Consider the following 26,263-nt stretch of genomic DNA (forward strand, 5'->3'; position numbering starts at 1 on the left):
CTCCCTCTCTCCCTCCCTCTGTCCCTCTCCCCTGCTTGTATGCTCGCTTGCTCACGCTCTCTCTCTCTCTCTCTCTAAAAAAAGAAATCAGAGTTACCCAGATTGCAAAAGAAGTAGTAAAAGTATTTGTAGATGACATGATGTTGTATATGGAAAATTTTAAGGAATCAACAGAACACAATATATTAGAGTTAATAAGTTCAACAAGGTTGTAGAATACAACATTTTTAAAAAAATTGATTGTATTTCTATACAATAGCAATGAATAGTCTGAACGTGAAAATTAAGAAAACAGTTCCATTTACTATAGCATCAAAAGGAATAGAATACTTAGGAATAAAGTTAACACAAGTTTAAGACTTGTACACTAAATTAAAATTGTTGAAATAAATTAAAGAAGATCGAAATAAATAGAAAGGTATGATCTCATGTTCGTGGATTGGAACACTTAATATTATGAAGATGGCATTACTCCCCCAAATACCCTGCAGATTCACTGTGTAACCTACCAAGATTTCTGGTGACTTCTTTGCAGAGATTGGCAAACTGATCTTAAAAATTCATGTAAAAATTTACAGGATGCCTGAGTAGCCAAAACAATCTTAGAAGAGAGGATTTACACTTCCTAATAGCAGAACTTACTACAAAACTACCATGATCAACATAGTGTGTTTCTGGCCTACAGATTGATATGTAGATCAGCGGAACAGAGTTAAGCATCCAGAAGTAAAATTTATAGCCAGTGATTTTTGACAAAGGAAGTTGGACCCCTTCCTTTTACCATACACAAAAGTTTATTTGAAACGGGTCATATACCTAAAAGTAAGTTCTAAAACTATAAAACATTTAGAAGAAAACATAAGAGTAAATCTTAATGATCTTGGGCTAGCCACTAGTTTTTTAGATATAATACCAAAGCACAAATGTCAAAAAACAAATTGGGATTCATTAAAATTAAGAACTTTGTACTGTTAACAGTAGTAGGTAGCATCAGTGAAGTGATAATAAAGCTCATTGATGGGAGAAGATATTTGCAAATCTTAAATCTGATAATGGAATTGTATCCAGAATATATCAGGAATTCTTACAACTCAAACATTAAAAAAAGGTGAGCCCAATTAAAAACTGGGCAAAGCACAAGAATGTACATTTCTCCAAAGAAGGTATTTAAATGGCCAGTTAGATGTTCAACATTATTAATCATTAGGGAAATCTAATCAGAACCATTAGGCACCATTTCTTGTGTACTGGAATGGATGTAATAAAAATGATAGCAAGTGTTCATGAGAATGTGGAGAAGTCAGAACCCTCACTGCTGTTGGGAATATTAAATGGTACACCGGCTTTGGAAGATGGTTTAGTGTACTTTTTCAGAATGGTAAATATAATTAGCATATGATCTACAAATTCCACTCCTAAATACATATCCAAGAAAAATGAAAATACACAAAAACTTGTACACAAACACTAAAGACTGCATTATTTGTATCATAGCAGCCAAAAAGAAATAATGGTCATTATCAACTGATGAATGGATAAAATGTGCTACATCAGTACAATGGAATGTTATTTGGCAATAAAAAGGAACGAAGTACCGGTATCTGCTACGATGGGGTGAACCTTGAAAACATTATTCTAGGAGGAAGAAACCACACACACACACACCCACACACACACCCACACACACCATGAATATTGCACGGTTCCATTTATGTGAAATATCCAGAATAAGCAAGTCTGTAGAGAGAGGCAGAAAATACTACAGTGGTTGCCTAATGTTGGGGCAAGTGGGAGAATGGGAAGTGAGTGACTGTTAATGTCTTGGGGTACAAAAATATTCTGAAGTTTTGTCATGGTGATGGTCCCACACCTCTGTGAAGCTACATGAAAAACATTGAATTTATACTTTAAATAGGTGAATTCTATGATACGTGTATTATATCTCAGTAAAACTGTTTGGAAACAAAACAAATTGGTGTGACTATAATTTAGATGAACCAACTAAAAGTTATCTGAAGGTCTCAGCGTCCAGGTTGATAAAATTGGTAATTAATTGTTTAATTCAAGAAAAAAACATGTAACACCTTCCTTACTGAGTGCTGTTAGTTGCTATGAGTTGATTTAGATTAGAAAGTAGCCTGAATGCAACATTTGAGCATGGTTTAAGTATAGATATTCTGTGCTTGCTTTGGCAGCACATATGCTAAAATTGTAACCATACAGAAAAAATTAGCATGGCCCCCACGCAAGGATGATACAGATTCACAGATTCGTGAAGTGTTCCTTATTTTTGTGGTGAGCTCCAAGTGTTGTATGTAAGTGTTGAATCACTAAATTCTACACCTGAAATTAATATTACACTGTATGTTAACTAGCAGGAATTTAAATAAAAACTTGGAAAGACGTGGAAAGGATACACGTATTTGTAAATGTATGTGTAGAATCAATGGGGATAGCTGTATGCTTAACACATTGAAACTACACTGTGTACAATGCGTCCTTCAACTAACATCTCTCATTGAGATACACATTTTTAAACACGAAAAATAAAGATATCCTGCTGAAAGTCTGACTAAACTTACTGAATGTAGGACTGAGGGGTTAAATACAGTTTATACCATATAATGTCTGAATTTAAAAATCACTAAACAATGAAATGCCATTAAAATATAATACAGTTGAGGATTTTATTGGTCTCTAATTAGTACCCGTTCCTGATCCTTTCAGATGTTAAATCTGTATCAAAATTACATTATTTTGTGATTCATTTTTAAAAATTAATTTCTTGGGGCGCCTGGGTGGCGCAGTCGGTTAAGCGTCCGACTTCAGCCAGGTCACGATCTCGCGGTCCGTGAGTTCGAGCCCCGCGTCGGGCTCTGGGCTGATGGCTCAGAGCCTGGAGCCTGTTTCCGATTCTGTGTCTCCCTCTCTCTGCCCCTCCCCCGTTCATGCTCTGTCTGTCTCTCTCTGTCCCAAAAATAAATAAAAAACGTTGAAAAAAAAAAAATTAAAAAAAAAATTAATTTCTTTAGGCCACGAAAGAGAATGTTGGCAAGTACAACTATAATAAACTTAGTTGGTTAAGTGTCCAACTCTTGATCTCAGCTCACGTCTTGATCTCAGGGTCGTGAGTTAAAGCTTCGTGTTGGTTGGGCTCCATGCTGGGCTGGGGAAGCCGAATGAATGAATGAATGAATGAATGAATGAAAATGTTTTTTATAATGACTTTATAACAATATTTTCTTTATGTGGCAGACTTAACGTGTCTCATGGATATTTTATGGGATGATTGTTTTCGTTTGATTATGCAAGAGAGTTCTTCATATTAAAGTGTAATATAGAATTGGTGCTAAATGTGTCTTTGCAAAAGACACATGTTTTGGTTGTGCTGTTGACACAGTTTGTACAATGGAGAAATGATAAAAATCTGATTGCACATGTCATTGCTTGTATTTGAAATCTTTGAGAAAATTGTGGATTATAATGTGCCTTCAGTGCCCTGTTTGCTTCCTTTTCACTGTGTCAGGGTGTGTCCCCATTTTCTTTTTTAGAGTACTTTTAGGTACTTCTAAGTACTTTTAAGTTTTCCATGACAGAATTATATATGCCTGTGGTGATACATTGTGGTGATTTGAAGTAAATTATATGCATTGGAACTTAAAGAACACTTAAAAGATGTACTTACTTAGTCTCCTGTTCATTAGCTACAAGAGTGGAAGTAAATGCAAAGCATTGTCTACCTAGTCTAGTGCTCCTACAGCCTGAGAGCAGATTCTGGGAGTCTTTGGGATGAGTCTAGTGTGGCAGTTTGAAACTTTGTGATCAGGACTTAACATGTTTATATTGTAAGCATGTTCAAGCATATATAGAAATGTGTACCTTTAGAACATGTGACGCAGTATATTTTTAAATTCTGTTTTCTAGAGCCAGTTTTAACGTATTAATTTCACAACTCTCTACACATTTGAAAGCTACAGTTTATGAATTATATTATAGGCACAGAATTATGAATTCGGATACATTCTTTTGAGTTTTCCCTTCTGACGGCCCTTTTAAAATTATGTTTGTTTTGTGTCTGGAGAAAACATCTTATACTAGGAGGGCAAACATGATTCTCAAATAGTATTTAGGATTTAAGCTATTTTTTTTTTGTCTGAGTTGAATGTCTGTGTACTATTGCTGTATGGTGTAATAAGAACAGACATATTTAAATGCTCAAGAAAAATCTTCCGTTAGTAATGTTATTTTAATTAGAGTTTATCTGTCAGTTTTAAACAAAACTTGTAAGATACAAGTATATTTTTACATTCACTTTGCTTTTATACTTCTGTGGAGATAAATTTTATTCTGATTTTAAGTTTTAAGATATTTTAATTGTATTAAACTGATTTGTCTTATCTGTTACTAACATTTGTCTTTGATTTTGCATCTGTGCTTTTGATACTGAATGGGGAAAGATTTTTGTGCAAATATTTCACCAAATATTTTTGCAGGGACACTTAGTCGGTCTGGATGAACCAGCTTCGGGAGCTGGGCAAGAAGCTCTGCTTAAACAAGAGCAAGCAAAAATCATTCGATTCGAGAGACAAGCAGAAGAGTTCCTCAATGCAGTCTTTTATAGAAAAGGTTGGTTCTAGTGAAGAATGGCATTTAGCATCTGCTTGTCTTATATTTTCTTAATTTTAATGTCATTTTTAAAAAGAGTTACTTTTCAAAACATTTTTCTTTGTTGATAACACACTTTATATTCCTTTGGTCAAGTTAAATTTGGAATAGGTTAAGGCAACTCTTCTTCCCTCTTTTTCAGTTTGAAGTGATGGAATCATGTAAGTTTTGTTAAATAGTTCCTGAAAGTATTAGGAAAGTCTGAAAAATTCTGAGGTCTCAGTACTAATATATTTTGTCAAATTTTCTTACATACATAGTGACAGTTTTCATCGCAGATAACCATAAAGCTGTATAAAATTTTAGTGATTCCTTGCTGAAATTTCATTTAGAGAGATGTGAAGTTGTATCTTAAAATTAGATTTACAGGCATTTATTTCCTTTATAGAGCGTTGTTTCGCTGAAACTTCTTTCAATTATTAAAATCAGAGAAAGGAATTCATAATTATGTAATAAAACTTTCCCCCTTACATTTGAGGTGGTATTTAGTAGCTCCACCTCTTATATTTTTCAATTTAACTTTCTCCTTAAAACCTTTGTAGACATGATTTACATTTTGTTTCTCTATTCACAAAGCCTAATTACCATCGGCCAAGACCTTCAGAAAGCTTCCTTCCCTCTATGATCCATTCTAGTGAAGTCTTTACTTTCAAGAAATTCTAAATGGATTTGTGTTCCTTAGTTATGTCTTTCCTCTAGTTCCGAGACAGAGGTTACTGTGATAGGTTCTAAAAAAGTGTCCTACAATCTCTTGTGACCCTGAATACTCTTTAATATTCAGCAGACTCAATGATTCTGCTTTCTTCAGTACTTCTTTATATGTTCTAGTTTATATTCCTCATTCTTCTGGGAATTCCCTCCCCTCTGAAATTTGAAGGGTGATTTTTGCCTTTACAGTGGTTGGAAGTCTGATAAAGTGCTATTCTGATTGGTTGGTTACAGTTGGAAACCAGCTGATGTTCTGCTTAATGTGGTCAGTATTTTCAAAATGGAGTATGAAGTGTCCTATAAAATAAAGGAACGCACGAGATTATTGTTTTCAGTGACACCTTTTTTTTCCTATGCAAAATTAAATTTTTCAGTACACCCTCACCTCACTTTTAGTACCCTCAGCACCCTCTGACGTGAAGCTCCCAACTGAGGCTCCCATGCTCACTTTATCATCCCCTAAGTACCCTGAAATCTAAAATTATGTTCCAAATAGTAATTTTCTTAGTTGTATAAACATTTGATTGTTTTATTAAAGTAATTCACATTAAAGTATAAATGATAGACTCGTTCTGTCAGTTTATTAAATAAAATATCTTTACAGCTCCTCTGCTGCTCCTGTCCTTTAGGATGTGTACTGAATGAGTCACGGGCCTATTGCTGCAGCAATCTTCGTTATCTGCAAAGAGGAGCTCCTCTTCCTATATGTGGAGAAACCACTTTTCATCCAGTCTTTGCTTGGAGGGAGTTAATAAGGCCAATCATAAGCATATTCCTAAAGAGAATTCTAGCCTACTTCTCTGCTAGTCCCATCCCTTTGTCATGTAGGAATAGCTTAAAGTTCTTCTAAGTTTTATTTTAAAATTAAACTTTTGGATACATGAGGGAAGGAATGTTTACCTTGGAATCAGCCTTAGGGTAGACTTTAGGGATGAGAATCCTCTGAAATTGTATGTAAAGTTAAGTTTGTGTATTTGTATACTGGCATATGATGTTCAGAAAAAGAACTATTGCTTTGCTATTAGAAGTTCCTTCCCCCTTGTTTTATGTATTAATATTGATATTTTTAAATATTAATCTTCATGGAAATGTCTGAAAGCCATTAGTACTCTTCAAGTTATACCAAAAATGTATATAATACGCAGAGATATGACAGGCAATTTAGTCTGAAGGGTGTGTGTGTGTGCGCGCGCGCGCGTGTGTATACATATATACACACACACACACATATATATATATTTTAAATAAATAGTTCAGAGATTTGGAGTTATTAATAGTTTGTTTCCAAGTATTGCAAATTGTGTGTTTTAAATGAGTATGAAAAGGTTCTAAAAGCTAAGTAGGAACATAGATGCAATTAAAGTAGGCTTTTGTGGTATGGATTCAGTAATAAATTTTAGCTTATGAACGGTATACCTTCAACTATCATTATCAAATTTTTTCCAGCTTTGTCACTTGTGTTAGAAAATTTGACACTTTCTAAAAGTTAGATTTGCATTTTAAAAACATAAGTGGCTGTAATGTAACATTTACTTGTTTTCCTGTAGTGTTAATTTTGATCTGATTTGTGGTTTTTATTTGATTCACTTGTGCATGTTCCCCAAGACATGTCTAGATTTATAGAAGTTGTGTTTTAAGTAAGTGAAAGAATGAAATGTGTTCAGGAAACTTTTCAAAACATGTAGAAATTCATATGACAGATATGTCATCAATTTGTAAGTATGAATTGTGTTTTATGGTTATGTTCTTCATTCAACAAAGAGGCAAGATACACCACAGCCATTTAAAGCTCAGAGGTAGCAGTTTATGGTCTTTATTCTAAAATCCCTGATTTTTCAAAAATCTATATATTTATGAATCTAGTTTAACTCTGCCTATTTGAAAACTTTCTTTATGTGTTACAGGGGATAAGAAGATACATTAATATATAAAACTTGAAAAAATATAAAACTTGAAATTATATACAGTCTTTTATTTGGAAGATAGGTCGTAAGTGGAAAGTTAAATGAATATTAATAAGAATATTCAGTGGGTAGAGATTTTAAAAAAGCAATGTATGGCTAAAATGTTTATTAAAATTTTTAAGGAACTCATTCATGGTTGTAATAATTTCTGAACCTTACCTATTTGAATACCTTGATTCTTAAACCATCTAGCACACTCAAGTCTATTTATAGAGAAGAAACATGGGGTTAGAAGTACTTTTGGTAGAACAGAAATGTTGCTGTTGGTAGAGAAAAACCTCATTAAACTCCAGAGAATTAAATATTCTGACTTTAGACTTTCTTCTGGTATTTAATGTTGTTTTTCAGGGGGAAAAAAAATTATTCTTAGAGTCCCATGAAGTTTTGATGATGTGTATGTTGTGGAGATTTTAGGTTTGAATTGTAATGAGTCAGTTTATCTCTAAATTTATAAATCAACCTTATAGCTCCAACATATTATGGGTAAAGTAATTTACCTTATGTAGTTGATCTTTAAAAGACCAAAGAAACTCAGGTTTTCTGGAACTGCCTTCTGAAACCTCTGAAGTGTGGTGTGGAAGTAAAGGTCACAGGTGGAACATTAAGATCAGGGGGAGAGTTTTAATCAAGGGTCTACCACTAACCATCTATACAGATTTGAAGAGGTCACTTCTCTTTAGACACATTAACCTTATTTGTCTACAGAAAAAAACAAACAAACACTATTTGATGGTGATTGATTTGACTGATCCATTTATTACTCAGCTAATATGAATGCATACTTTATGCCAGGCAAGATTAGGTGCTGAGTATACAGAGGTAAACAAACATAATCTCTGCTCTTGAGAAGCTTAGTCTCCCTGAGAGTGTGGTAATGATAGAGATGTGATGATATATTTATACCAAACATTTTCTCTTTTATTTTGCCCTATTTGACCTTCAGGGTCCCTCCCAGTGCCAGAAGTTCTACGAGTTAATGAATTCATATGGTCTTTATTTTTAAATTAACATGGACTAGAAATTGATAAGTTTATTTTATTAATTCCTTTGCTATTGTGTTTAATGATTGGCAGAGTATATTTAAAGAACTCGTGGAAAATATATGGTGTTAAACTTTGAGATCTGGCCTTTAAACTCCGAGCCCAGTGGTTCCAGCTGCACCTAGAAACTTGGTAGAAATGCCAGTCCTTGACCTCACCCTACAACTGCTAAATCAGTTAACCCTGGGGATAGGACCCAGCAGTCTGTTTTTACAAGCCCTCAAAGTGATTCTTATGAGCCTGAAAATGTGAGGCTATGGCCCCAGTCTGTCATGGACCTTATATTAAGTATCTCCTTTTACAGTTTTGCTATGCCTTCAGTCTTTGACAGAAAGTAGATTATGTACTCATAACTGAGTAATCCATTCTTCAACAATTTAGGAAGAGATGGCTGAGGAAAGGTCTAGGAAAAACCAGATGTAATCTATAGGTGGTAAACAGAAGTAATTATTTCATAAAAGAAAGGTTTGAGATTTCTGTATCAGGTAAGTGATTTTTGCCCATAAGATATACTATTTGTTTTCCCTTTATTTAATTTCATAATACTGAGGGGGGTGTTTAGAAGTGATTTTATGAAAAGTTTACTTTAAAAAATCTGCAGCTCATAAGCTTAGAGCTTAAAAATCTAATTCTGGGAGGGAATACTATTTTTAGGAGATTGCGTTTTAAGAAACAAAATGAAATTTTATGTTTGCTTGAAAGCTGTCTTTTTTTTTTTTTTTTTTTTTTTTTGTAGTACATTGTCCCAGTTTAAAAGTAAATAAATCTTTGTTTACAGACAGTCCCTGGGTCTCCGACCCCAATATTCCCCTAGTGGCCCGTGAGATCATGCAGCGAATGATCCAACAATTTGCTGCTGAATATACCTCAAAAAATAGCTCTACTCAGGACCCCAGCCAGCCCAATAGCACAAAGAACCAAAGCCTGCCGAAAGCATCTCCAGTCACCACCTCTCCCACGGCTGCAACTACTCAGAACCCTGTGCTCAGCAAACTTCTCATGGCTGACCAAGACTCACCTCTGGACCTTACTGTCAGAAAGTCTCAGTCAGAACCTAGCGAACAAGGTATGGTTTGATGTCAAGGTCTCCTCTGTCCAATCAGAATAATTTTGGGGAGAAGAAAATTATTGGCAAGTAGGGCACCAGTAACAATAGGATAAAAACTAATTTGATTCTTAAATTATTCCTGACTATGCAGTCATAGAGAAGTACAGATAAAATGGCTACTATACATTATATATCAGTAGTTTGTAGTCAAGATCAGTGTACCACTCAGGAAAGTTAGGTGGTTACACTTGTTACTGATCTTTAAGTTACTTGATATTTATATAAATATTTTATGTTTTACAAAGCATTGCCATATCCATTGTTTTTAAAACCCCTGTAAAAAATTAAGTTGCCCCTGATCATCAGTGTTCTAGAATTAGCGCCTAGCTGAGAAATACATGTATCTTGTTAGGTAGAATTTATGCTCTGCAAATGAAATTATAAGGCAAGAATGTGTATTGTTTGCATTTTTAAAAAAGAAACTCCTAGGGTTAGATATAATGAGGAAGACAGTAGACACAGCAGGTTGTTCAGTGTATTCCATATGTATATGGATATACATGTATATATACAAGCACCTCCATATGTATATGTACTGTATTATGAATTAACCTTAGAATATTTCCAAGGTAATTTAAATTTGTTGGTGAGGATCCTAATTAAGGGACAAGGTTAAAAGGTTATCAGTTTTGCCTAGCAAATATTTCTTGAATCTAAGAAAAGTTTACTCTTAAATAGATTAAATATTTGGGGTTTGTTGTGATCCCTTTTACTTTTAATTTCACAGAGATGCAGTGAGCATTTCACCTGGGCCATTGTTTGACCCATTACAGATTGTAAATTGGTGATGTCTATTCTAGTGAGAGTTCATTTTCCTAGAATATCTCCTAAGAGTGTGCAGAAAGTTATGAGAGGTGTGGATTTATTGGTGAGAAATACATGTTCATTTTACAAAAATTAGGTTTGAATTTGTATGAAGAACCTCTTAGAAAGGACTTTCTTTTGCTTATTATAAGTAATTTAAGAAGGATTTACATTTAATGGACTGGCTTTAGGTTTTTAAAGAATACATTTTTGAATAGTTTTTCTTTTCCTTTTTTTCTGTTTCTGGGTAAAGAACAGCAATCGTAATCTCAAAATTCTCAGAGATTTCCTAGTAGAATTCCTCATTGTCATATGTTCACATTGATCATTGTACCTTTGGTCACCATATTCGCAAAATTGTGCTTTTCTATTTTATTGAGGATTATCTTTACCAAAGATTGGTAGCTTTCATTAGAAGTCTTTTTTTTTTTTTTTTTAATGTTGATTCATTTCTTGAGAGAGAGAGAGTGTGCATGCGTGGAGAGAGGTGGGGGGGCGGGGTGGGGACAGAGAGAGAGGGAGACAAAGAATTTGAAGCAGGCTCCAGGCTTCGAGCTGTCAGCACAGAGCCAGACATGGGGCTCAAACTCACAAACCGTGAGATCATGACCTGAGCCAAAGTCAGACGCTTAACTGACTGAACCATCCAGGCGCCCCTAAAAATCTTTCTGCTCTAAATATTGCATTAAAAACTTCAGGTTCACAATAGGAGAATGACAGTGTAGAGGTTGTATTTAAAATATTAAGGATAGAGATTAACATACAAAGATACCACTTAGTCTAATTTAATTTCTAGTTGGTGCTGTACTTAAGAGATACATTGTAGTGACCGTATGCTCTGAAGAGGAATTTGACCTAGATGACAGGATTGTAGTGTATAGACTTCAAGTGAAACAGAATTTTAACATTATATTTCCCAGATCTATTTTCAAGTGTTTTCAATGAAACCACTGTATATTTAGTATATTTAAGTAGACTTAAAATATGTTGCCTATTTGATGATTAGACAGGCTCGGAAGTCTTTAAATAGTGTCTTTGGTTGGAAATATTTTGGTTGGAAATATTTTAAGCAGTGTGTTTGCTTGTTAGATGTCTAATTGGGTTAACTTGGTGTCCTTATAAGATTACAACTATATTTTTAGAATATTAGTGACTCTAAAGGACAACAGTTATTCTGGATGAGTGTGGGATTTTTGGTTTACAAGCTCAGTCACATATTTCTAACAGCCTGAAATCAGGAGTTACAGTGTGCTCAGACACAAATCCTATTTAGGTTCTATGTTGGGGCAGTTTTTAACATAACTAGATAGAAAGGCCTCTCTGCTTGTCAGCTGAAAATCAGAGCCATTGATTATTAGCTTGCTCTGTTAATTTTGGACAAAATGGCAGCTTTAAAAGTTGTCTAGAAGATGAGTTTTCTTTTCTAGACATGTCTATGAGGGAAAGAAGTCTTTGTGGGATAAGAAGGTCTTCTAATTTTATGTTCTGATAACATGAATTTGTTATTCTAGTTTCAGTAAAAAATGGTTAAATCTCTAGGCTTTCATCAGTATCAAGACGATTTCATTCTTCTCTTTCCTTAAACTTTGCTCACCAGTTTGTAACAGCTTATTAATTGAAAAACCTTGCCTTTATAAATACCAAGAAGGGAATTTTGAATCTCTGAAGAGTTTTTCCAAAAGATTGAATTCAGATATACAGTTTTTTGCAGATGTGTCCAAAGAGTAATGAGGACACATGAAAATCACAGTTAACATCTGATTCATCTTACAGACTATTTTGTATATACATATAATTTAACCATATAAACTTATGCTTCAAAATGATTTGTGTCACATAAAATTTTCTGAATCCAACTTTAATGTTTGTTTTAGTGTTTCGGGTAGACTTAGCTCTTGAGGAATTTGGTTTTATAATCTGATGTGGCACTGAGATCTCATATGCTTTGATAAAGGCACATTTCGAAAGCGAAGTCTAATAGTTCTATTTACATACTGTGTAAACTGCAATTTCTAATACCTGACGATATCCTAATGTCTTCAGTGGTAGGCTGGCTGTACCTTTTCTTTTGCCCTATTAATAAAATATTTAACCTTTGGAGATGTTAGATATAACAAGCTTTGCTAAATGTATGTCACTTTAGGAGGGAAGATACCCTGTCTTACGTATATAGCTAGTGTATCTGCTTGGTTGACTAGACCTATTGCTTTGTCATTTTTAGTCTGTTCAGTTCACATTTGTTCCTAGTTTTTAATATCCTCAGGTGTGTGTTTGTGTCTCTGCAGACGGTGTACTTGATCTGTCCACTAAGAAAAGTCCATGTGCTGGCAGCACTTCCCTGAGCCATTCTCCAGGCTGCTCCAGTGCTCAAGGGAACGGGTAAGGGAAAATATTTGTAGAATTTCACAGTTTATAGGGGACGGTTTATCGAAGATTGGTGAAAATCTCCTTTATATGTTTTAAAAATTAATTCTTCAGAGTAACGTTGTTATAAGTAGGCCTTTAGTAGATTGCTTAGTCCATTGATCAAGTAAAAGCACAGTCTGTGAAGTCCAGAATTGACTAGTGTAGATCAGGTTTGCCAAGTTAGTACAAATAGTAAATGATGGAAAATATGGCAAGAATGTCTTGGGACTTTCTGTTGTTGAGTGTTTGGGAGTGGGAAACCCAACCTAAATAATTCCAGAGTTCAGATGTAAAGGCAGTAGTATGTGTGCGGAGGTTGTTGAATGAAAATTGGGCTCCAGTATTTTACTCGGTATCTCTAATGAAATGTGTGAGTATGTGGGGGCTGTTTGTTTTTTTCTTGTTTGTTTGTTTTGGTTTTGTTTTATTTGTTGATTTGAACTGCAGTTTTAACTCTGTGTGGCAGTTCAGAAAAAATAATCGTATGTATTTTTTGTTTTTTAAGTGGTTAAGACTGTAGATGTTGGGATAACCGTCTTATGCTATCAAGACATTATATGCTCAGTTTTGATAACTCTTAGCAGATTACCCACCACCTAGTTTTATAGTGTGAGAATTGTCTTAATTCTCCCTCTACATGTACATAGAAACCATGTAGAAAAGCCAGATATTAATGAAGACGTTTAAGTGCCATATTGGGAAGGAATTTCCATAAACTTGTGTTGTGACCAAAAATCAACTTCATTCATGAAAAATCACTTCGGTAAGCTAAATTAGGTAATATTTAAGTTTATCAACTTTTAGAATATCGACATAGGAAAGTTTTTAGGTGTTAAAGCAATAAGTACACATTAAATGGACTAACCTTTTTTCAACTTCCTCTTAATTACCTTCAAATTGAAGGATTCCTTTACTGACTTCTAAAATGCTGCCTTTATTTTCTCTAAAATTCCATCATTTTCCTTTTTCTCTCCTCCTTTATTCGATCTAAAAGTAACTTCTTGATTTAATGCAGTTTGCATGGTTTACTAACCTTTTTTCTTAAGCCCTCCTTTTCACTATAGTTTATACTAGATACAAGTCCTTGTGGTCCCAAATCATTGGATTCCATTTTTTATATATCAGAAAACTTGGATTGTGTAATTGAGGACACATGTAGGAGAAGCTTAAGTGTGGTTTGTATAAATGAATCCCTCGCCTAAGATTACTTTAAACTTGGCCACCAAGTCCATGTATTATATGGTTGAAGTTGCTGTGTTTATCCCTCTGAATGGAAAGAAAGTGTTTTTTATGTGGTATTGTTTTCTGGAAGACAAAAGCACCAATAGATTGCCCATCTTTTAGTTGACTATTCATTGTTTTCTTTATTATGTTTTTTACTGATAACAGCACAGGGTCCCTGTAGACTTTTGGAGAACATAGCTGGCTTATCATTTCTTCAGAGTTCCACGTTTGTGCCTAGTAAATGTAATTATTCCCCTTGGGCATGCTTTACCAGTTGCCAGTTTTATCAGTGATAATCTTTATATCTTGTGAAAAATGGAAACCTTATGAATTAACCTTGTTGTAAGTAGTTGACTTTTTAAATATTATTTGAAAGCTTTCCACTTAAAATTTCAAAATTGATGTTTGATATTTTAAGAAGAGACCATTTTAACTAAAGAAGACTGCTTTAAAACTGTTTAAAACATATACCTCTGACAGTAATTACTTTGAGTAGAACTTAAGGAACAAAGTTTGGGGAAAATAAAGGGCAGTTCTTTAAAGATTGGATTATTTCAAATGGAAAAATAGTGGTACTCGTGTGTCTGCAGCTAATAGTGTTTTAAAATGAAGATGTGGTAAGTTAAAATGCGATGGGTATTTTGGTTTGGGTCCCCCCCACCCCCCCCACCCCTTGGGGCTGGTAGCCATATTTTTTTCCCAAGCAAAATAAGAAATGTTATTTGAACTTGTTTGGTTTTTGATAATGAATATCAGCTTGTTTGTGGGATAAATGAGCAATTATCTATGGGTTCCACCAATGTAAATGGTTCCAGTTTTATAGCTGGTTGTCATGAATGTTGAATATGTTGCATTAAAATAAATAATTTGGCTTACTCTTTTATTACTGTACTTGTTTAGTGGTAACGTCACATTGGTAACACAATTCTGTGTAGATCTATGGAGACTCGATGATTACTTTGTAATTAATAATTAAGGTGCTATTTTCAGACAGTTGCGCGAAACTTTTTCTCCGAAAATTTGTGAACCCAACCAGAGACCAGCTGACAGGTTTAATTTTTCTTTGCCCAAAAAGCTCCTGGTTTTTTTTTTTCTTTTTTCCTTTTTCTTTTTTTGTGAACAAGTTTTAAAACTAACTGCTGAGACCATTTTTTTTTTAATTTTAGAGAAAAATAAATAAATAACACAAAGTGATGTTACCCAAGCAAGGCCTTCTAATAAAGGAGTGGTCCCCTCACCCATCCCTCCCTACCTGTGCAAGTCCTGCTCACATCAGTTTCCTTCCATCCAATTAGGCGACCTGGGAGACCCAGCCAGTACCGCCCAGACGGACTTCGGAGTGGTGATGGGGTACCTCCAAGAAGCTTACAGGATGGAACCAGGGAAGGTTTTGGACACTCCACATCACTCAAAGTTCCATTGGCTCGATCCCTGCAGATTAGTGAAGAGCTACTGAGCAGAAACCAATTGTCAACAGCTGCCAGCCTTGGGCCATCTGGATTACAGAATCATGGACAACACTTAATATTATCCAGGGAAGCCTCTTGGGCAAAACCACATTATGAGTTCAACCTCAGCCGTATGAAGTTCAGGGGAAATGGTGCACTCAGCAACATCAGTGACCTTCCTTTTCTTGCAGAAAACTCTGCCTTTCCAAAAATGGCACTTCAAGCAAAACAAGATGGAAAAAAGGATGCGAGCCATGCATCTCCTGTAGATTTAAAGATACCGCAAGTTCGAGGAATGGATCTTTCTTGGGAGTCTCGCACTGGTGATCAGTACAGCTATAGCTCTTTGGTAATGGGTTCACAAACGGAGAGCGCGCTTAGTAAAAAGTTAAGGGCTATTCTTCCAAAACAAAATAGAAAAAGCATGCTAGATGCTGGACCCGATTCTTGGGGCTCAGATGCTGAGCAGTCTACCTCTGGACAGCCATATCCCACATCGGATCAAGAAGGAGACCCTGGCTCCAAGCAGCCTCGGAAGAAAAGAGGGCGTTACAGACAGTACAACAGTGAGATACTGGAGGAAGCAATCTCAGTGGTTATGAGTGGAAAAATGAGTGTTTCCAAAGCTCAGAGTATTTATGGGATTCCCCACAGTACACTGGAGTACAAAGTAAAGGAGAGGCTGGGCACTTTGAAAAACCCTCCAAAGAAAAAGATGAAATTAATGAGGTCGGAGGGGCCAGATGTTTCTGTAAAGATTGAATTAGATCCCCAGGGAGAGGCAGCACAAAGTGCAAATGAATCAAAAAATGAGTAGAAATACTGTAGAGTGCCAATTACTGTACAAACTGGGTGAGCACTACTGCATTGTTCAGCTGTCATTGCTTGCACCTGGCTTCATTTACTGTGACACTTGTTTCTTTGCAGATTTTGCATTGACTTGTGTGTACAGAGGTGAAAGGTGCATTCTGAATGTTGCATATTTTAAAATTTTCATGTGCAGTATGGCTCGGGATATTGTTTGGCCTTTTGCATGTTTCTCTACAAAAGAGAATTGAGTTACCTCACAGAGAACAGATACATGGAAGTGGACTCCTTGCCTGTAGAGCCTGCATGCTTTTCTTTCTTTTTTTTTTCTTAAGTTATATTTGCCTTTATTTAAAAAAAAAAAAAAGAAAAAAAAAAAAAAAGAAAAAAGCCCCCTTTTAGAAACCACCTCTGTCATACTGGGAGCTTTATCATTACAAATTGGAAAGCCATCTTATAAAATCATTCATGTTTCTCTTCTACAATTCAACTAATTGAAGGATTAAACTAAAGAAAAAATTCTAAGAACAATGAACCTTGGAATTTAAGAAATTTGGTTATTCAATGACACATAATTATTTAGGTCAATTTACGTTTTGTGATTTTCTTCTCACTATTAAATTTACTTAACAAATCAGCAATCTGTTTAGTGCTCACCCGGAGGGAAAGGAGGTGGAAAATGTGCACACACTACCTTCAGAAATGCTTTGGTTAATTACTTTGTAACACTACCTTTGCTGTAATTTTATTTGGGATTTTCTAAGGGTAGAATTTGGTCTCACCAACAAGTGAGGATATAGCCTTATCTCATGGAGGACAAGCTCCGTTCTTACTCAGGAGCAGTCAGGGTACATTACATAAAACAGTAGAGGATGCCTCATTTTAACAGACTTTCTTTGTATTCTTAAAACCTTTTACAGATTTGATCATGTGCTAACTAACGACCGGATGTCGTTGCAGCAACTAGTTTAAAGTATTCAAGATCTGTTTATTGGGAGAAGTAAGGAAAGAAGTGTGTTTAAGTAATTATAATATTGAAAAAGTGGTATCTAGATTTTACAGCCTCAGTAGTCTGCCCAAATACCCACATGAATGAAGGATCCATGTTTGTGGTGAGAAAAAAACACAACCCCGAGGTAACCTAATATGATTTAGGTTGCATTTTACATCTAATGATAATTCAATCAGAAATCAAGCTCAGTAGAATTTCTTTTTTAACCAATCCAGATACTAGTACAAGGGGGGTTGTTTTTTAGTTTTTATTTAATTCGTTGCTTTTGATTTCTTTCTTTCTTTCTTTTTTCTTTATTTTGGCATCCTGCGTAATATCCCTTTCTTAACCTTTTCTGATACCTAGCTGATTTTTGTGGTTGTTTAGCACACAGTTCAGGACTTTTCAGATAAGCACTCCTTAACATCTAAGCGTTTTTTGAGATGGGCTTTTCAAATTACAGTAACTGAATTTGGAATATTTATTTTCTAAAAATTTTTGCAAGAATAACTGACAAAGCCCGTGAAATTTAATTTTGCATTGTAACCAAATTAAAATTACTGTTTGTGCAAAACAAAACCCATACCACATACACCTAATCTAATCTAATCTAATTTGCTGAGAAAAGTGGTCAGGCCCTTCTAAATGCTTAACCAAAAACAAACAAAAAGGCATTGGAGTTTTTGTGTAAAATCAAACTTGGAGCATTAAATTGAGGCTGATGATTTCAGATGGATGCTAACAGTTTGAAGAGAAGTAGGTCCAGACATTCCCAAGGCATAAATTCTTGCCTGGCAACTTTGGAGCAGTTAATTAGGTTAAGGATAGTTTTCCCTCAGCAACGTCTGTGTTCAAAGGTTAGGCACACCATTGCTGTTATTAAAATACATGCACTGCTCATTCTTGACAGTAGCCTGGGCTTGGTTCTCCTTTCGGTTTGGTTATTTTGTGTAGCAGTTTAATCCGTGGATGACTGAGCCTGTTTCCTCTTAGCTTTCTAGTCTTCTCAACAGAAAAAGCAGCTGGGGTTCAGAGCAGTATATGACTCTGCAATATTTTCTAGCCTAGCTAGAAGTTGCAATAAAAATATTTTATGAAATACTTGGTTTTCATCTGCAGTTGAAGGAAGTTGTAGAAAGTTTGCTGAAAGCAAAGGGCTAAGCTTGTGAAGGAATGCCTCCTTTGTTCCACACTCAGTAATTTGTCACACACAATTAATTGCAGCCATGGTACCTTTTTGCATGATGTTTGGGGTATTCGGTAGCCCAAATTGCTGCAAAAAAGTCCTTTGAGCAATTAATTTGTGCTTGCTTTTATCCCCTCTCAGAAAGGCATCATTAAAGGCCCATTTAAAAATCTGGCCCTAAAAGTTCAACTTTTGTAGTTTTACTGTTCAGAGAGGTTTAATCCTGTGTGGTAGTCTATACAGTGATGTATGAGTTGAGTTATGTAAATTTTGTCATTGTAGTGTACATGGAGTGATCATTTTACTAACATAAATATTTTCTATGTGTGTTTCAGTGGATGACAATCGAGCAGCAGAAGAATGGTGTGCCTACCCTTTAATGCTGCAGTTTAAATAAGAGAACTTGTATTGTGTCATTTCAGATTGTAGGCTGAGAGTTGTAAATAGTGAAAATTTGAGTACTTCTATTATTTGTTTTGGTTAGAAAGTGAATTTAAAAACAAACCAAACTCTAAACTTTCTCAGATTAAAAGTCCTGAGACCTGAAGATTGTAATATTCATGTCTGTGAAGCTTTTAAACATTACACTTGAGATCAGTCATGACTTGATATTCAGGTAAATTTTCTTTTCCAAGAAGCTTTTGAATAAGCATATTTCCTCCAAAGGTCGGTCGGTCTCTCTCTCTCTCTCTCTCTCTCTTTTTTTTTTTTTCTTTTTTGAGTGTAGATTATTTTAAAGCACTAATTGCATTACATTGGTAACTGCAATATAAAATAGCCATTATTGTTTTGTGAAGCATGGTTGAAATTAGATAGTGGTCCCTTTTAAATTTCATGAGCCTCTCAGAAAAAAAAAATCTTTAAAAAAAATACAGAAAGCTGCTGAATATTTCAAAAGATATATATTTTACCTTATTGTAGGTTTTGTAAAGTTAGTTTGTAATATTCAGGTGCACTTTTAATGTTAAATTTTGTGTTCAGAGTTCCATTATACCATGTATTTCTCGGAGGTGGCTCATCACATGGCTGGCTGTCAGTCTTGGTGCCGCAGCGATCTTTTAATATATGATTTCTCTCTTAATTTGCCACTGTTCTGTATTGGCACTTTCAGTGTAGATATTCTAGTTTGGGGACGTCCTCATAAGTGTGTAATAGAGATTGGTCTATTCGCATGCTTAATTTCTGCTAATCAGAGTTTTGCATGGCCCAAACAACAGTTGACCATTTTTATGGTATGGGAAGGTATAGTTCACAGCTGTCTTTGTCACAAAAGCCTTTTCTCCTCTCATTTTCCAGTAGGCAGATGATGGCATTACTCCAACTATATATTATTCAAATTAATGTTAGGAGATAATGTGTTGAAAATCAGTTCTTGCGTTTTTATGAGAGAACATTGGTATCATTGAATGGATAAGCTATGGCACTATAAAATCAAAAATACTAAATAATCCTGTGAAGGATATCTAGTTAGTATTTTTACCATTAGCTTTCTCATTTCTCAGACAGTAGAGTCATGAAGCTTGACAATAATGTAGTGTACTATATTACTTTGTTCAGTAGGCTTTCCAGTGACTCTGAACTCTGTTCGTGATGAGCTATACACTTTTTTCTGTTCCCCAAATACCATGAAGGACAAGGTCTCTCTTTCAAGAAACATAATTTATATTTGTGTATAATACTTTTTAATATTAAGTTTGTTGTTACTCTGAAGTTTAGGTGTTGCTTGAGAAACTTTGCTGCAGCAGATCACAAATATGAGTAAGGCTTTGTGTGATAATAGGGTCCTTATGTGAAGTTAATTACTGTTCAGTTCTGGTGAGCAAGCTCAACAAGTGTGAAGTGTGTATTAGCTTTATTTGGTACACTTTTACTTTACAATATTGAAGTGCTTTTAGAACTCTGGTTATCTTATAAAAACCATTACCTCAACCAATTGGCATTTTCATTCCCCAACATTTTACCTGAGCTATAATATGAGCTATATGGGATCAGATAGTGAAACAGTAAGGCACAATGAGAAGTTCAGTTCCCGATTTTCTGGAGAGAACTCTAAATTAGACTAAAAATGACTACCTGCAAAGGCCCATATCATAACTACCTTCTGTCGTTAGGCAGTACTTAGCAACCTTTGAGCTGCTAGTGAGTTATGTGTTCTCCCCCTGCCCAAGTAAGCACATGGTGCAAGGCCTGGTTCTAAGCCTTTGTGATTCTCTTAACATTTCATTGACCCATAATAGTGAAGCTTGTATTCAGTTAGTTATTTTTATAAAACATATTGAGTCAGCCCAATGTCAGAACCTGAAATTATTTTGAGTAGTTACAGCAGTTTTGAGACAGTTTGGTGCCGTTTTCTTTAACAGCTATTGTCCCTGTAGATTTAATTTTGAAACCACATATTTTTGCTTTTGTAATTACTCTTTCTTTAAATGCTAGAAGTTTCTCTGCAAGCCACCCTTTTCTGAATATTCAGGTTGCTGTCATTGGTGATAGAATATGGCAATAGACTGAATTGCTCCACTTAATCTTTTATAGAAGACACTGAAAGTTATAGGTTAAATTTTGACCTTTGTGAGGGTATCAAAAATTGTTTTCCTTGTTACCTTTCCATTGTAATTAGGTCTTCATTCATACTACAGTCAGGCCAGTGTTATTAAAAATGTTAATGGCTTTAGCCAGACCGCCCATTTAGGATACTATTAAGGCATATAGGAGATTTTTTAAAAAGTTGGTTGATTTCAAACTCTACTGAAAAGGAAAAAGTATAATTCTGATACAAGGAATGCAGACCTCCAAAGTCTTCTTCGCATTTTGGATTCATTCTATCCTTGAGACTTGTAGGATTTGTGAACATGGTGACTGAGGGGAAAATAGAGGAAATTCCTTGCATTTCCTCTGTCTGTTGTTCCCAGATAAACTCACAGTTGCCTTTTGAAGAAGCAGACATTAGCCCTGTAGCTGTGTGCCCTAAGTGTTGTGAAGGAGATCAGGGGAGGGGGTGAGAAGTAGAATGGGAAAGTATATAGACTTGTGAAGAGGCTAAAGATTCTGTACTGAGATACTAACAATGAGTCACAGGATAGATAATGTGGTGAAGTTGGGCCACCTTCATTTGATAGTCAGAAAAATCCTTTAGATCATTTGAAAATGAGAATCAAGGCTAGTTAATGTTGATTTGACAATAAAACATGAGTTAATTCTGCAACTATTTGGGGGGTAATTTTAAGGTTTCCAGTTCATTTAGAGCTGTATTGGTAAATGCTGAAAAACAAGCACTTTTAGTTAATCTTCAATTTATTGGATGTAGCAAATATTATAATCATAATATTTAATCTTTATAGTTTGAATATGGAAATGAACTCTTTACCCCATCTTGAACTGTCTTTGAACAGACTCAAGGTGATCTTTTCAACACTGGAAATGACCCTACACACATACCAAAAAAATCTAAAGCAGTAAGACGTATTTGAAGATCCATACCTCTTAGACTTTTTAGATTTGTCTTGGGAAAGAATTTATGAACCTATAACCAGTATTAGTGCAGTCTTGGGTTCCTTGTTCTGCATAATTGCACCCTTTCTCAGGTATGTCCTGAAAACACAAATTTTAAAATAATCTCTTTAGAGATTAGATTCTCAGTGGATAGTGTGTAAGGGGACTGGGGGAGGGGGGTGGGGGGTTGGACACAGGACACTGACACAGTAGAGCAGGGATTTTTAACATTCAATAGCCAAATAGAATTTCAATCTAGAATATTTTTACCCCCTCAGAATAAGTGAAACAACATCTATTATTTGGTAAATACCCAGTGCTACACTCCTAAAAGTCTTTTTCTTTCATCCAGGTAACTTTTTTTTCCTGCTTGGTGGAAGGGTATATAGTAATCTTTACTGTCACTAGGAAAGCACTTGTCCGAAATGTTTTAAAGTACTAGAAAAGGGATAATTCAGCACTTTTTCTGTTACAACACTAAAGTCTTAATTTATCTTCAGAGTCTTAGGTACTGTAAGTTTTTATTAGCGTGATTATTTAAAAATATAAAGCATAACTACATAATACGGGGTCAGATCACATTTATATAAATAATTCTTGTCTTATTAAAAAAAAAAGACGACATTCTGTACCTTTACAAGCAATTCCAAATGATTGCCTCACTTTTCCCATTTCATTAAGCATTTCAGGCTTAAGAATTTGGAATTTGAGAGGAGATGAGGGGAAAATTCCCCAACATGAAAAATTGTGTCAGACCGTTTTAGAAAAATCACTAGGAAAATGGGTAGGGATTCTCTCTCCCTTTAAGTCTTCAGGGAATGAGCAGTATTTAGAATCTTTGGCTGAAATTCAAGCCTTTTTACTGTGTAAATTTTTAATATTAATTCACTGACATGCTTTTTACATCAGAGGACTGAAAATGGATCTTAATGTTTTTAAGTTGTGGAAGGGTATATTTCTAAAATGAGGGGGGGATAATTAACTAGGTTAGTATACCAGCATTAGTAAGTTTAAGGAATTTTAGTATGTAATAGCAAAGTGTTTGATTAAAAGTCTAATCCTATATTGCTAGTCGAAATTAGTTACATTCTGATCTAGGAAAGATAATAGTCATTGGATATTGATATGCTGTGCTGTCAGAAAACCAGACTAAGATAGAAACCTTTATCTGACTCCCACATGTTGCTTGTTCTGATGGGATGTATACTTTACAGCAGCTTATTGCTGCTTTGAGAAGAAATGTATAAACTATACATTTGGAGTGTTTGCATATAATTCTTTATAACCTCCACTTTAAACTGTCAGACATTGGTATTTTATCAGTCCACACTGTTAAATAAAACTAATGTTCTTAGGAATCCAACTTGTACACACTGTTTAAAAACCCTCAGGGACAGTTTACACACTATTCTCACTCAATTCAGGTACTTTGATGCTATTCTTAAACCTAACAGTGACTTGTATTTTTCTGTTTTGCTTTTATTTCGACGTGCTGGTAGCACATCCTTGATGAATGTCAACTTAAAAAACTCAGTTCAGGTATCCAGGTATAACTCAGCCAAACAGATTTTAAAGCTGCATATAACTCTCCAGCACACGGTGCCTCACACTCTTATAGTGGCATTCTATATATTCAGTTATTACTACTGAGCAGATAATATGGGGGTTCCTGTTAACAGTGTATTTAAAACAATGTGCATAAATGTATAACCAGCACACGTCTCACGCATGCGCGCGTGCACACACACACACACATGCACACACATAAACACAGTTAAACTGTATATTTTTAAATGCCACTAGAAGCCAGCACAATTAAATGACATTCCTTGCTGCTTCTGTAAACTATAACAGACGCAGTTCCTCCTCGATGTGGCTCTTGCTTCTTCACCACACTACTACTAAATTCAAGCACTGGTCCTTGGGTGTCTGACCTCTACATTCTAGTTTATGCAATGTCTTTAGAGAATTCTGTGCACTGGCCACTGTGATGGAACCGTTGGGCCAGGAGTGCTCTGAGTTTATTAGTAGTGATTCTGCCAAAGTTGGTGTGGTAACATGAGTATGTAATGTCAAAAAATTAGCAGAGGTCTAGGTCTGCATATCTGCAGACAATTTTGTCAGTATATTTTGTAGCCTTGAAGTCCTCAGTGACAAGTTTCTAATGATGTGAAGTTCTAATTCCAGTGTTTTAGCCCTTTGCATCTTTAATGTTAAGACTTGTCTACTAGAGGTCTTTATTCTTTAAGACTCCTTTTGTTTTCTACAGTACTGTCTGTGGTTAACAAAATAGGTTATTCCTCTGCTTTAATATTTGATATCTTACATCTAAAAGGAACTCTCCATATATAAAACCCATAGCCTTTGAAGATACGGAAAATGGCATCTTTCAGATTTCTAGAAGTTCAAGTGTCATGCAACAAAACAGGAACCCCCTTTACTCTTATGGACCTCATTTCAATATACTGTTTACAGTTTGACGGAATTGTATAATTTAATATTTCTCTCGTACTGTAGTTTATATTTATTTACAGATTTTTTTTTTTTGTACTGTGTGATTTGAACTTTTTGTTCCTTGCTATGATCAATGTTTATGTAGTAGAGCACTTATGATCACAAATTAAGTTTTTTGGTTTGATTGCACTACATTAAATTTTTTAATGCAGTTCTGATTTTTGACTGGACTAAAATAAGCTGTGTCTTAATGTATGTGATGAGTACTTAAAACTTTAATCCATGTGGTCCCCTTTTTTTTGCATTGTATGTCAAAAGCGCTAGTTCTTTCGTGCATGTGTAAGATTTAATGGTTCCATTGTATTATTTGACCATGACATTTTGGAGAAACATTCCCAGCTGTAATGTTGTGTATGGTAGTTCTCACTGGATGCTAGACTTTTCAGAACCACTATTCTTCTAATAAATTTTGTTGTGAAAAGCTGTTTTAAAAGCTTGGTTTCTACTTCTTAAGAGTTTATTGCTTTTAAAAAAAAAGTCCACAGAAGGGGTAAGATTTCGGTGTGTACTGTAAATGTACATGGTAATTGAAGTTGGTAATTTTTTATGGTAAATTCTTCCTAGATTATCTCTTAGATAGCTAGAAGTTGCTGCTTCAAAACTATGCTTCAGTAGTTGGGTGCTGCACTGCCTTTAACTCTGTGTCTTTACTAATTTGATACTCCCCTACCTCAGTTTTCTTCATTTGGATTATTCACTTTAAAAAGTTTTTTCAACAAAACAAGATACTGTATATCTTGATGTTTTCATGAGACCTTGCTGGACTTGGTTTTTCATAATTTTCTTAGAGTAAAACTTTATGCCGGAATTGCTTGCTAAAAATAATGATTTACTAGGTTCTGTTTGCTCTTTTCTTGAGGCACAAGTGTGAAAGTAACATCATCAATCAGTTGAGGTTATTACGTTCTGATTTTTGGGAGGATGCTGGTATTTCTTTTTATCAGAGCCAGTAAAGAATAGCATATATGTTGCTCAACGTTTATATTGTGGTTTTTAGAAACTAGGTGTATAAAGCAGTTCTGTATTATAAAGTGATTCCTGTTGTGAAGTGGTGAGGGGAACAACTGAATTACAGTGATAAAGATTAGAAATGGTTGAGAAAGCTTTTTCAAGCTTGTGATTGATCCATGTGTAATTCAACATGTAGGTTGAATTGATTTCTGATAATTTCTAATGGCGTTTTATATTGAAAATGATACTATTGTTGGTAGTTGCTTTAGATTATCTTTTAGTATTTAAAAGAAATGGTTATTAAAGTATTATTTATGAGAAAGTGCACGTGTGTGAGTGCGATTGGGGGACGGGTAGAGAGAGAGGGAGACCAAAGGATTTGAAGTGGGCTGTGCTGACAGCAGAAAGCCCGAGGCGGGCCTCAAACTCACAAACCATGAGATCATGCATGACCTGAGCTGAAGTCAGATACTCAACCGAGGGAGCCACCCAGGCATCCCTTAATGTTTGTTTATTTTGAGAAGGAAAGCACACGTTAAGGGGAGGGGCAGAGAGAAAGGGAGAGAGAATCTGAAGCAGGCTTCATGCTGTCAGCACAGAGTCTGACTTGGGGCTCCATCCCACAAACCATGAGATCATGACCTGAACCGAAATCAAGAGTCAGGCGATAAACCTACTGAGCCACCCAAGCGCCCCTTAGTATAGTATTTCTGTCTTCTTTCTTTGGCTAATTCTGCCTTTTGGTCCGATGTTTATAAATTTGGCAATTTTGTTGGTTCTGTAGGCTTACTCATTGGGTTCATTTGTTCTCCTTAGTTATGACACATGTTTATAGAACATTTTTCTGGAAACCTAACTATCACTTCTTTGTAAATTTTAAAGTTACAACTACTTGTTTCTTGCCACTATCCATTCCAAACAGGTGGCCAGATCAATATAGTTAGGATTATAATCTAGC

The 26,263-nt window shown here is 35.2% G+C and overlaps 1 protein-coding gene and 1 pseudogene across 3 annotated transcripts in view; both read left to right on the plus strand.

Annotated features, from left to right (window-relative positions):
• LCOR (ligand dependent nuclear receptor corepressor) overlaps positions 1-26,263 on the plus strand; it is a 144,407-nt gene that overhangs the window by 91,267 nt on the left and 26,877 nt on the right. For 2 of the 3 annotated variants that reach the window (XM_042908159.1, XM_042908158.1), the window contains 3 exons: positions 4,494-4,626; positions 9,156-9,443; positions 12,575-12,668. In XM_042908159.1, coding sequence (XP_042764093.1) covers positions 9,206-9,443; positions 12,575-12,668 — 332 coding nt within the window. In that variant the 5' untranslated portion in view covers positions 4,494-4,626; positions 9,156-9,205. Of the gene's footprint in view, positions 1-4,493; positions 4,627-9,155; positions 9,444-12,574; positions 12,669-15,214; positions 25,645-26,263 lie in introns of those variants that run through there. The other variant, XM_042908160.1, reaches the window with a different exon arrangement.
• LOC122202873 lies at positions 2,180-2,292 on the plus strand (annotated as a pseudogene).

The sequence above is a fragment of the Panthera leo genome, chromosome D2 (assembly GCF_018350215.1).
Source record: "Panthera leo isolate Ple1 chromosome D2, P.leo_Ple1_pat1.1, whole genome shotgun sequence".
Taxonomy (NCBI): domain Eukaryota; kingdom Metazoa; phylum Chordata; class Mammalia; order Carnivora; family Felidae; genus Panthera; species Panthera leo.